Below are 12,906 nucleotides of genomic sequence, written 5' to 3' on the forward strand. Positions count from 1 at the left end.
AGCAAAAGTGTGTGAATGTGCTGAACATGTTCAATTGGATTTCTCAAAAGAAAAAAAAATATTCTCTACCGAAAACAATACCCGCTTGCTACTGGCCAATGACGGTAAGAACTCTCCGATGCAGCATTTTGATGTTAATATTCCTACGGCCCCAGCAACAATAGGTAATTGTGCTCTCAAATATAAATATAATTAAAGCGCGCAAAACACCAGTCCACAGTCAATAAGCAAAACCCTTGACAATTAAAAACAAAAAAAACAGAATTGAACGCAATGCTCGCCTCCACCAAAAGGCATTTCGGCACCGCATTCGAGGAAAATAGAATATTAAGAAATGTCTGTCCATTGCAATCCACACTCTGAACAAATGAAAACTGTTGTCAATCATCATGCAACCTTTGTCTCGTTTTTATTCTTTGTTTACCGTTAGAGTTGTGTCCTTATCAATAATTCTTCAGTACAATTTATTATGCCTCCCTTCAATGTACGGTTGTTTTCTCATTAAGACGTAATACCTTAATGTATTTTAGTAAAATCTTAACTACATGCTTAGAGATGCGTAAATATTTATCATTTATAGGGTACTTTATATCTTTTACTTTATTAATATATAATTGCTTACGATCGATATCTACTTAAAATGAGATAAATAAATATTTTCCTTCTTGTTTAGTACACTATTCTTTTAGCTCTTTTTTGTTATTTTTTCTTTTCTTTATAAACTCTACTTTCAGAATCTAAGTGATTTAATTTATCTTATTTTTCTTGTTATTTTTATAATATTTAGCTTTCATTCTTAATGTACTACGTAAATTCGTCCTTAATTATGTACATAACTAAAAGAATTACATAATCTAATCTAAGAGAAGCAGAGGGTGTTATTAGAAATATGTATTTATAAAAATTAATTTACTTTATATCAGTTTTGAACATTTTGAATATATTTTAGAACAGCTCTTCAGAAAACCTCAAATGTAGGGAGAAATTCGCAGTTTGATGGAATACGCAACCTCTTACTTGTCGAGAATGTATGTAGTGTGACATGTCCGCAGCAACCCTTCAATGCTTACTACACACTCCTCGTAATTCGCTGAACGATATTTCCCTCCCTAACATCTTTGAAGATACTTGAAAATCTTTTATGCTCCAAACATCTTCGTACAAATATAGGAGAATGAAAACAAATTCATGTATATTTTACAAGATAACGATGGACTGTAAATAGCAAATAGAACGCAGATGAAAGTGTCACTGGAATAATGATCCAGCTTGAAACTTGAAGCTATAGAATTGAGTTTGGTGCTCGTGTAAACCACACAACAAACCAATTTCATCTGCACATCTCCTCGGATAATTTATCACAATATTGTTTATCGTAGCTTATCATTCATCTTGATGTGAGCATACGATAAACACTATCGAATGTAAAAATTTTGACGTTAGTCCACAGCGCGAGTGTTAAGATGTTGGCTTAAAACTTTATCCTTCGCTACACATTAATCCTAATCTACAGCATTTCTCTGGGAACCCAATCTCTTGGAAACCTTATTTTCTCTACTTGCCAAGCTTGCTCTAGATCATTACAAGCGCAATGTACTTTATCGATCGTCTTTGCCGTCGTCATTATGAGATGTCGACAGATTCAATGTTTCTGAATTTCCAGACTGCCGCGTTCTCATCGTTGAACGGAGCTCACGCTTTCGTTCAGGCGGTTGGCATCCATCTTGTTCATGTACAGCCGATGATCGTGGTCTCTTTAGGCGGCCCGACCGTCTCTCCTCTACGCCTCCCCGACTTGTGCTCGAACCTGATGTAGAACTCGCTCCAGTATTTCCTCCTGAAATTTCATCTTCATTAATTGAAGCCTTTGTTTCGCTCGACGGATGGGCAGGTATCGCAGGTGATCGATTATCATTCGTTGCTGATACAGCTGCAGGTGGAGTTGGTGGCGGTGGTGGAACTGAAGCTGGTCTACTGGCAGTAGGTGACACGGTCGCCCTTGAGGCTGGTCGTGAAGGTGGTCGTTGAGACATAGCCGATGGTGGAGGCGATGTTTCTATTGGTGTCGGAGGCTTCGAATACTTCGGTTGAACGACGAGATCTTCAACTTCCGTATCAGACACATGTTGAAGTTGTTGTTTCAGAGCTGAATTACCTTCGCAACTTGAAACAGTAAGACTCGAACGGGGCTCACTGCAACCACTGCTAGTACTGGCCCCGCTGCTCGTCGGCGGCGCAATTGTTATTGTCGTCTGAGAGGGCAGGGATGCTGCTATACTGGCAGCTGCCACTGGAGTTAAAGTAACTTTATCCAACGATGCTAAATCACCTCGGCTACTTTTATCTGATGAACTACCCAGATTTAATGGTATTACATCATCTTTAGAGCTGTTCGATATGTGACTCTCCGTTCGCGGTCGTTTTGGCTTATGATCTTCACTTAGTGGAATGGAAGAGGTAGGCGTTAAAGATATACCAGCTCCCAATCCTAAAGCTCTCGTGTACAAATCCATTTGTTTCATGTTTTGCTCGAAAACATCTTTCATGTCCTGGTCACGACTTCGCTTGCTACCGCTCCCACTGCCTGTTGTAGCAGCGGCCATTGCCTGGGCTGCCATTTCCGCCAATAAGGCTTGATTTATATCGGGTGGCATTCCAAGCGGCAACTGTGATTGATTTTTCGAACTCCCTTTGCCAGACCCACCAGAACCCATTGGCAACTTACCCTGAGTGAATGCTTGGATGGCTGCCAAATCAGGTGGGAGAGCGCCTCGTGCTAAATTCTCCATCCATTTTTGACGATCTTTCTCGGCTTGTTTTTCTTGCGAATCTTTTGAACTCATTGATGAAGAACGCTTATCACTTCCTGGCTGCGAACTTCCCATCAGACGTGAGGCCTGAGCAATATCCATTCCAGTCATTCGACTAAGTGACTCTAATAAATGTGGGTCACTAGGCATAAGCAGGCTTGATAGTTGCGAAGACTCATTGTTTCGACTTGACGCGGATCCGCGTCCCCGGCCACTTGAAGTTGTTGAACTACTCATCCCAGATGATCCGAGTGCACTTGTTCTCGAACTTGATGATTTACCTTGCGACTGTCGTGTGCTTCCTCCACTTGTATTTGATCCACTTCCACTACCACTGGCGCCACCATTTAGTAAATTGTATTGTTGTGCCAGCTGATCATAGGGTGACAAAGAATACGGATTTAGTCCACTTAAACCAAGCGGTGGGTACAACAAACTTGGATTTGGGAATAAGAATGGGAACCCCGAGTTGTTTTGTGCAGATGAGCCTGATGCGCTCGACGTAGGAGTCTTGTTTGATTGATTTCCTTGTGATTGGCTTTGCTGTTGTGACTCACTGCCGCCTTTATTCTTTTTATTAGTCGTATTCGGCGAGCTACCAACTTTGCCACTAGCTGTGCCAGTCAAGTTACCTAAATTTGCCCCACCTGCAGCCGCCATCAATGCAGCCAAGCTTTGAGTATCCATCCCTGCTAAATTGCCAATACCACCTAGGCCTGCTAGATTAGCAAAGAAGTTCATATTCAAATTTCCAAGACCTCCCATTCCGCCTAGGCCAGGCATGCTACCGAATGGCATTAGAAGTGGATTTTTCGGATCAAACCCAAGTCCTGGAAGACTTGATAACAAACTTGGGTTCAGGCCCGCTAAACTTGCAAATTGCATCGCGTTCGCTTGGTCCATGACACTTGGCCGACCTTTTTTAGATTGCTGTTGTTGGCCAGTTGAGCCCATACCACTCGAAGACGAATTGTTTGCTGATGAAGATTGTCCACGCCCTCCATGCCCTTTACCTGAGGAACTGCTCCCCATGCCGCTAGATTCTAAGCCCGAAGATTTCGGCGATGGCGCCGGCATAGGGTTCGTTTGCATTTGAATCAGTTCAATCCATTTTGGATCAATTTCGTAGGCGGGATTTTCACTTAACCTGAAGTAGAAAAATATGGAAGATTTATATTTACGTCGTAATTTCTTTAAAATATCACCTACCATTGCATTAGCCTTTTCAGTTGCGGTGCTTTATTCCCGGATATCCGTTTGCCTGTTTGTTTGTTTATCACTGGAACATATTCTTCCCCAGTTAAACTGTTCAAACCCATTTTCTGTTGTTGTTGAGCTTGCTGCTGCATTGCCTGCTGATGTTGTTGTTGCTGATGCTGCAACTGAGATGCTGTCGAAGTTGGCACATTCATATTGCTACCATGTTGTCTAGTAGAGCGTCGGTAGTCCATGTTCAACTGGTCATTTAATGCAGCATTTTGTTCTGCCAACCATTTATTTACTTTGGCATCATGTGAACTGTATTTAGCACTGCAATAATTGCAAGAGTCAAAATTCGACACTCACAGAACAATCTTTATACGGATAATTACCTGAACTCCATAGCTTGTTTCATTTCAGCCAACATCCCCTCGTATGCTTTTCGTTGCGATGCTGGCATTTGCTGCAGTAGCTTTTGCTGTTGCTTTATGAAGCTTTGCGGGTCGGTAGACATGGTTTGAGCAAGTAATGAATTCAAACTATCCTTTGACGAGCTACCTCCTCCCATTGCCATATTTTGAAGAGCTGCCAAGCCCGAGTTTGAGGAAGAAGGTGAAGATGCAGGATTTCCCTTTGAAGTGCCTGTAAAGCAAGCCATTTGTAATTCGTTTCTCGCTTAATAAGCACCCATTAATTACCTGGCACACTTGTAACGGTTATTGTGAATGGTTTCTGATTTGGTTGACTGGTTGGTGCAGACTGTGGAACTGCTGGCGTCACGGACACACTTGGTGTTATTTGTGGTTTCTTAGAAGACGGAAGAGATGGATCCGGGAACGTTTTTTGCTCCTTAGCAGCTGACAAGCCCAATACGATTTCGTCAAGCTTCTTCCTCTTCTTTTCCTTTCCAATTACGGGCGGTTCCTCGATTTGCTGGAAATCGTGTTTTGTTAATAAGAGCATAAGTCAAGTACTTTCAAATCATTATACTTACACAATTGTTCTTTTTCATCAATTTACTCAATGTGTCGTCTAGTTTTCCCTTAGTGGGTCCTCCATAGTTCATACTCAAATTTGCCGCTTGTTTCTTCGAACCCATCGAAAAGTCTTGTACCTCGCTAAGATCAATTGGACTCTTCATTTCATTAAGATTGACTTTAGGTAGTCCGGCTGATAAGTCCATTGCGCCCATTGATGATTGCGGCGATTGCATTGGACCTGATTTATTGAAGGACGTTGAAGGCGCTTGCCTAGTAAGTGGCTGATGTTGATGCGCAGGAGGCGGTTGCCTTTGCTGTGAGGGTAACGGATTGCTTCTCCGCGAATCCGGCCCACTACTTGGTGGACCGCAATTTCCTCCATCATCGTCCCATTTTTGACCTGTAACTGTTGAGGACATATTTTAGCGTCTAACTCTAAGTCGTTTCAAAATTCAACTTACTTGTCACTTGTGTACTGTTCAAAAGAGCGTGCAATTTTGCTCGCTCAGTTTCTACGTCAATAGCAATGTGCTTTTTTCGTTTCTTTCCTAAACCACTACCGCCAGTGTTGCCGACCATGCCCGCAGGAGATACAGTAACGTTTGCTCCACCAGGAACCCCACCTACACTTACTGGAGGTAATGGGCTAAGTGTGGTGGACGGACTTGGTGTTGACAATTGCGCTTGAAGATGTTTCGGCACTCCTTGATCAGTTGTAATAGTTATCACGTCTGGTGTTGCAGAACGTCGATCCAATAAATTCACATGTTTTATTGTTTCATAGAGAGGAATATCTAAGTCTACTCCTTGGCATCCAATATAAGCAGAATAGTTTTTGCCAACTGGCCATTGATTCTTCTCGACGCATGTTACAATATGTGATATGCGCTTTTCTAGTGCGAAATCTCTGAACCAACGCACCATCATCATGTTTTCCACTTTTGGTCTATCCCGTTCGGTTTTCACTTTCAGTTGTGGTTGTATTACTTCCAGATCGGGGAATCGAGCTTTCAATTCTGCAGCTTGCTTTTTACATTCTTCTTCAACGGCTTTCTCCTTTTCCTTCATCACTTCGTCATCATCTGGATCTCCCGATGAAGCCAGATCCAATAGCTCTGTTGATTCTTTTTTCAAACATTCCGCGGACGTTACGTCCTTATTTTCAGCATCTTCTACTTCTTTCTTAGCAACAATCTTGCTTTCTTCATCTTCCTCTGGAGGTGTAACTTTCTCTTCTTTCTTCTTTTCATTTTCTTCCTCCGATTTTACTTCTCTATCTTCATCAGCATTTTCTATGGATTTATTCATGGATTCTTCATCGACTTTCTCCTTCTCTTCGCCTTCTTCTTTGACCGTATCCTTTTCCGATTCGTCTACTTCCTCTTTTGCCTCTGAATTTGCTTCAGAAGCAGCAGATTCATTTTCAGTAGGTTCCACTTCAGTTTTCACTTCCATTTCTTCTTTCACTTCTGATTTTATGTTATCACTTGGTTCATCTTTAATCAGTGGAACTTCTTTTATAAGAGTCACGCCATCTAAAGGAGGTGCTTCTTCCGCTTTAGGTGGCGGAATTGCTTCAATCTTAATGTTCCTTTGGAACTGTGTTTCCAGTTCTCTAGAAAAACGACGTTCACATTCAGAAAAACTAAAGGAAGGATCGTTGAAAATATAATATTCAGATTTATAAAGACCATGTTTCAGAACAGCCGCAATCAGTTCTTTGTCATGGTGGCCTGGCTCCCACCAATCTGGAGTGTCGTAGTTATTTTGGCATAATTTGAGACGTTCATCCAACACTGGATGTCGTGAAATTTCACGCAATTTCGATAGAAGCTCTAAACGATCAAGCACTAATCTGGCATGATCCTCGCTTATATCATCGATGATTCCTTCGAATCCCTTTTCACACTCCGACAATTTTACTCCAGCTTGACGTTTGCACATCGCAATGAACACTTTATAGTAGTCGCTCAGAGTTTCATCGCTTTTCCTATCCAATTTCGACATTGCTTTGAACTTCAGCCAATCCGGCGCAGGAATATTTGATGGTTGTAAATCAATTCCGTATCCAGTGAGAACGCGCAGGAATTCGTTTTCTTCCCGCCGATTCCATTTCTTCGGCAGAGTTTCTAGCCGTGATCGCTCTCGTTCCTTGGCAGCTTGTTCGATTTTACTTTGCCGTTCCATTTTCTGTACAGTGGAATGAGTACAAAATTTATTAGTACAGTTCGTCATCATATTTTTACACAGAAAAATGAATATGTTTAATTTGTTCGTCCCACACCACAAAGTTTACGTACCAATATCAGACATGCAACAAAAAATTATTAAAGAATAAATACTTAACATGATATCAACCAGAAGACGAAAGGGTATAACTACGCTTTTGACGAACTAATTATAGATACTAAAATGTGTCATTAATTCACAAAGTGCATTCTACATTCATTTTACTTTTAAATTTCAATCAGATTTGTGTCTAGGAGACAGTTGACGCTGAAATCGATTGAATGTCATAGGAAATCTTCTAATTGGAGGAAAAGCGTTCTACGTTTTTGAAGTAATTCCTCTCTTCCATCGGTCGATGGAAAACAATTAACCTCTTTAAAAATAAGATATTTTGTTTCTTAAAGTTCTCTGCATTCACTCTAATACCGCATACAGTTAGTGTCCACGAGGTGGCCTCAATGCCGTGAAACGACTCCCCGATAAGCTCATAGGAGCCCTATATTAATCAATTCGAAGTGTAAACTCTAAAACTATGGTCAAAATATAGAAATTGGAAGAGTAATATTTGAATTACTGTCCCTTTCGAAAGTTAGATTACGACATGTACGCATGTTCAAAGTGTTATGTGCACTCGATTTAAATAAATGCTTGTACCAACATGTACCCTAATTATCGTCCGTATAAGACCACGCCTCAAATCTGATAAGTTTTCCTTCCCCAAAGGTATGACTATTTCCATGGTCGCAAAAGCTGGCAGCCTTCTGTCAACCAAACAATGAATACCATGCTTTTTACATAACTAATTTTTTGGCAATAGACACCTGCCTAAAGAATACCCAATCTGACCCGAATCATAGCAAACAATCCAAGACCTCTCTCTAATCATTCCCAAGGGACTCCGCACTTCAATAATAGATGAATTTGCTTAAATCCTAAAATTTTTTTCATGGTTATAGAGTTAGTGGAAAACTGATACAAAATACACTGGAAACATCAAAGCACCTGTTTTAGTGACAGATAATGACGGTTCGGTTTAGTTTACAATATGGTAGTTTCAACCCTGGAACATGGTATTGATTTACAGTTGCACCAAAAAGCTCCCCCAATAAATCACCCAGGCTTTCTTGGGTCAATAGTTGGACTATTTTCCTGAAGAAATTTTTCAGCATTCCGTGCAAGTAGCAGGGAACGTTTGCAAATTTTTCGAAATATTTGGTAGAAATTATGCTCTTTGTTCCAGGGTTAAAATATGAAGATTGTTTATAAGGAATGAGTTCAGCTCGGAACAAATGATAAAATTTTGGAAAAAACAAATTTCGATATGCCGAAAGTGTCCAAACATGAAAGATGACTTGGAATGATTTTTTTGCATCGAAAAGTTGTGTTTATTGTCGTTTTAATTCATATATTTTATAGATAATATACTAACCAAATACATGGCCAATTTATTCAAATCCAAATTGGCTAATTGACTTGGATCGGTCGGATTCAAGAGGCTGAGCATCAATCCAATATCAGCTGCTGATGGCATTTGGGCTCCCTGGGCGGATGATTGTGCTTGCGGTTGGCTACTACTTTGGTTTTGATTGGCTAATGTAGAAATATTTGTTGATGTCGGCGTCATTACACCACTAACGACCGCTGCCATATTTCCACCAACTCCACCTGCGGAAGTACCTTGCATCGAAACGCCCGTGGATGTATTGGCTTGTGATGATGCAGCAGAAACAGCACCAGCACCCGGTATTATTTGTACACCACCCATTGTCGTGGTTTGTGTTGGTTGTGATGGTGTCGATACCAACGCTTGTAACTATATTATAATAATAGGAGGGTACGAATACATATAGCAGAGAATAATTCGACATCAAAAACATGTAGGTAGATTTCGGTTCTTTCTTTCGATAGAAGCAAAATTATTAGTGAAAGGAAAAGAATTTTGAGGTTAAACATAACTTAATACGAATTGAACTAAATAGAGCAAACATCAAGTTACGTGCCAAAGTAGATCGCTATTCTCCTGTTATTGTAGTCTATTCATCACTTTTGTTAAATTTGTTATTGGTGCCATTCGTCAAAAATAGAAAGATATCTCAAATCCCTTACGAGTTTTCGAAAAGGTAATGAAACTAATAAATTTTCTACTTTTTTCGAAATAAAAAAAAATAAAAGAAACTCAACTGTTTCTCAAATCTACGAAACATACGTGTACACTAGAGTAAAACGATATACATTGAAGGGCGAACAATACGCTTCTTCTAATACCTTGGCTTTTTGTTGCATTTTCAATTCTTCTTTTTTGTAGTTGCGTTGATACGAGGTGATAACACGTCGTAAGCGTGTGTTTAGATCTTGCATTGATGGCCAAGTGTTATCGTCCACAGGTAATCCGGCAACCATGAAGCTACTGCTGGCGTTCTCTTCTTCCTCCAATCCTTAATAATGAAACAAAGTGAGTAAGATTAGTGAAAGCTGAAACTAAAAAATGTTCAAGAAATCACAAACATTATATATATGATACTAAGTTGAACGACGTTCAGACTTCACAATTTTATGGGAATAAGCTATGAAAGACCACTAATAGAATGTTTTATTTTCAAAAGGAAATTATTTGATTTCAGGCCATCATAATTTTCAGCACCACATTTTATTTTGTCTGAGGGGTTTAACCAGTAAAAAACAGTTTTTACATATTTCGATGGCTTAAGAGAGTCATCCCCTGTGAAGGCCATTTTTTGGCTTTTTTTTTAGAAATTTTTTGTGAAGAACTGGATACGAATACGAATTTTTCACCATAATTAATTTCTCCAGCCCGATCGCATGGTTCATTATTGAAATACAGAGTAATTTATACACCCATCTCCAAAAAACGGGTTTTTCTACTGTCACGGCATTTTAACGTACAGACTTAACTACAGTCCGCAAACTAGGATTATTAAAAAATATTAAAAGCTAACTTTTTAGTGCCTTGTTAAACTTTTTTTTTGTGAATTTTGGTGTTTTTTCACGACTTCTTCAATGAATAAAAAAACTACTGAATGAATCGCAATTATCCTAGTTTGCGGACCGTAGAAATGTATTCTGAATAAGTCGTGACAATTTCAAAGAATTTGGTTGGATAGATTTTGGGCCATGGTGGCAGCCGATTTTCAACATGCAGTTTCGAGAAAAACGCATTTAAAAAGTGTAATGCGATTTTTAGCCATAAAACCTTAACTGACTATTAATCTGCTATACCTAATCCATAGACCTTAGGTTTCTTTAAGAAACACATGTACAGCCTTGGCTTCAATTCTTGTCCTTGTAGCGAAGTCATTCAGACCGATAAATACGAACTTTGTTACGGCGATCGACATAAATCTGGCATTGACTTATCACGAATGACTCCGAATATCAAAAAATCACTTTGCCCATATATTCTACACTATATCTAGATACAATTGATGCAAAAAAAAATCGATTCCCCGGATCCGACACACAGGATGACCCCCTTAATACATTATGTAAAATTGAATTGTTCATCAGAAACTTTTTCCTAAATAGCATGTTTTCCAAGCATTTGGGCTAGCCCAGTCGGTACCAACGTAGAGCAGAAAAGATTGTATTTATTTTTTTACATGGGTGTACAGGGGAAAAACCCCTTAGAAAATCTGCTGACTTTTTGTAATATTTCTTACATCCTTTGCTTAACTTCCAAGCTGAGAAATAATAAAACTTTCAATGATAATGCCCAAGATACAGCAATGCATAGGAATCCCCAGAGCAGATACGAAAATTTAAAGAAGTTTTGTGTACATGTGTAATCTGCAAGAAAACATTATAAGCCTCACGTATTGTCTTCAAGAGAATAAAAGACTCAAAACGGACATTTCTTGAATAAGACATCGACAGTTGAATTAACAATAACCAAATGGAGGCGAAAGGTACGAGGAATAGCTCAACTTCTAGCAGAAGCCCCAAAACCTTGGCGTCGTTGATAATAACGCCAATGGTCGAGCGCGGCGTTCAAACATTCTGTTTATGCACGAGTTGTGGATGCAATTGTATCCCGCAAATATTTCATCAATCATGATAGCTAGCAGAGTGAGCAGTCGGAAAAAAAACGATACAATTTGTCGAGGACGAAACGCCCGTTAATAGAAAATATTATAGGGGAAAATATGCTCCCAATATTTACACAAGGCATCAATAATATCTATTGTCTATGGACAGAGAGGAGATGATTTTGCTGCAGGATGGAGTTCAACCGTATGCAGCTTCGGCAATTGACGACGCAATTTACGAGCACTTGGCCAATTTCGGACAGTTTTTCCTGGTAACTCTCCTGACTTGATTGCCATAGAAAATGTGTGTTCCACGTTAAAGGAGATTGTGTTTATGGGCCTCAGATCCAAAATAGGAAGCGGTTGTTCGAATGAATACAGTAGGAGTGGGACACATTTTCTTAGATGTCGCGTAAGCCTTCGATTAAATTCGACATGGTAGCCTCAAATATAAGGAAAAGGAAAAATTACTCCACAAGTCTATTCTCTGCTTATTAGATTAACAGAGCTTTCAGGTTAGACATAATTCTCACGTAATTATGTACCTGAAAAATATAAAACGGAAGCAGAAATTCACCGAACCTCACTCACTCTGCCTTTGACTTTTCCTTTGATGCCATCCTGGCACGCATATCAATTCATGAACCGCTTCTAGAAAACAGGAACATATACAAAGGGTCGAGAGCTAGATGAAGCAATGGACAATTAACGATGAGGCTAAATTTATGCATGATACCTTTACCCTCAACAAGCAAACATGTCTATCCGTAAGGACCAGGTCATCAATTATATAGGAATAATCCTGGATAAACGATTCACGTCGGGAAGCGTATACAGGCATAAAACGAGTTAACTTAAATACAAAGAAAACTGGATAAGAATAAAATACTTTAAACTGAATTTTTAAAAGAGAAAGCTCCTTAGAATTCTTAAAAAAATGTTTTTTTACATATTAAAAATTATAATACATTGAGAACACATTGTAAAAAGAAAAGTTAAAATATTGAGTATTTACGGAGCTACTGTACATAGGCGTGGGCAGTCCAACCGCTCATGTAGTAGTTGACCACTTACTCGGTTTAGGTAAGTCATCCACTTCCTGGGTTCCGAGAAATAATTTTTTGTTTTGCATATTTCAAATTTTGATATTTTCAGAAATAAGCCATATACATACATGCATGGAACCTGAAACATAGTTGCCTCGGGCCTTTTCGTAGAGAGATTTAACCTTCGATTGTTGGCAAACCAAGAACTCCGTGATCAAGAAGGAAAGCTTTACGGCTCTGGTTAAATCGTAAGTTCCTTCAATCACGTTTTACACCGTCATTTATCCTTAACTGCGATTTCTTAAAACTTGCCGCTATACCACCGCATAGCAAATATTTTTCCAAGTGTTTGGAATTCTTTTTTTTTAATTATTAGCTCGTTTTAAAAAAATAAAACAAATAGGAATTTTGAAAGCTGAGCGCTTCAGGTAGAAAGGTTTTGTGATCATATTATATGAGAAATTTCCTGTGCTTGTTTTTCCATTCGCATATAGCTGAAAATTCAGAATATTCCTTGATATATCCAACTCCGCTGCTCATATGAGTTCACTTTATATGACGTAGTTTTTGACCTTCTATAACTTTGTCAATAATAGTT

At 39.2% G+C, this 12,906-nt stretch overlaps 1 protein-coding gene across 5 annotated transcripts in view; it reads right to left on the reverse strand.

Moving 5' to 3' along the window:
• Positions 1-384: 384 nt before the first annotated feature.
• LOC119647026 (chromodomain-helicase-DNA-binding protein 7) overlaps positions 385-12,906 on the reverse strand; it is an 84,233-nt gene continuing 71,711 nt past the window's right edge. For all 5 annotated transcript variants that reach the window (XM_038047768.1, XM_038047767.1, XM_038047765.1 and 2 more), the window contains 8 exons: positions 9,485-9,654; positions 8,649-9,032; positions 5,452-7,180; positions 5,005-5,396; positions 4,709-4,943; positions 4,403-4,652; positions 4,020-4,340; positions 385-3,957 (listed from right to left, as the gene is read on the reverse strand). In XM_038047768.1, coding sequence (XP_037903696.1) covers positions 1,599-3,957; positions 4,020-4,340; positions 4,403-4,652; positions 4,709-4,943; positions 5,005-5,396; positions 5,452-7,180; positions 8,649-9,032; positions 9,485-9,654 — 5,840 coding nt within the window. In that variant the 3' untranslated portion in view covers positions 385-1,598. The remainder of the gene's footprint in view (positions 3,958-4,019; positions 4,341-4,402; positions 4,653-4,708; positions 4,944-5,004; positions 5,397-5,451; positions 7,181-8,648; positions 9,033-9,484; positions 9,655-12,906) is intronic.

The sequence above is a fragment of the Hermetia illucens genome, chromosome 1 (assembly GCF_905115235.1).
Source record: "Hermetia illucens chromosome 1, iHerIll2.2.curated.20191125, whole genome shotgun sequence".
In the NCBI taxonomy this organism is placed as follows: Eukaryota; Metazoa; Arthropoda; class Insecta; order Diptera; family Stratiomyidae; genus Hermetia; species Hermetia illucens.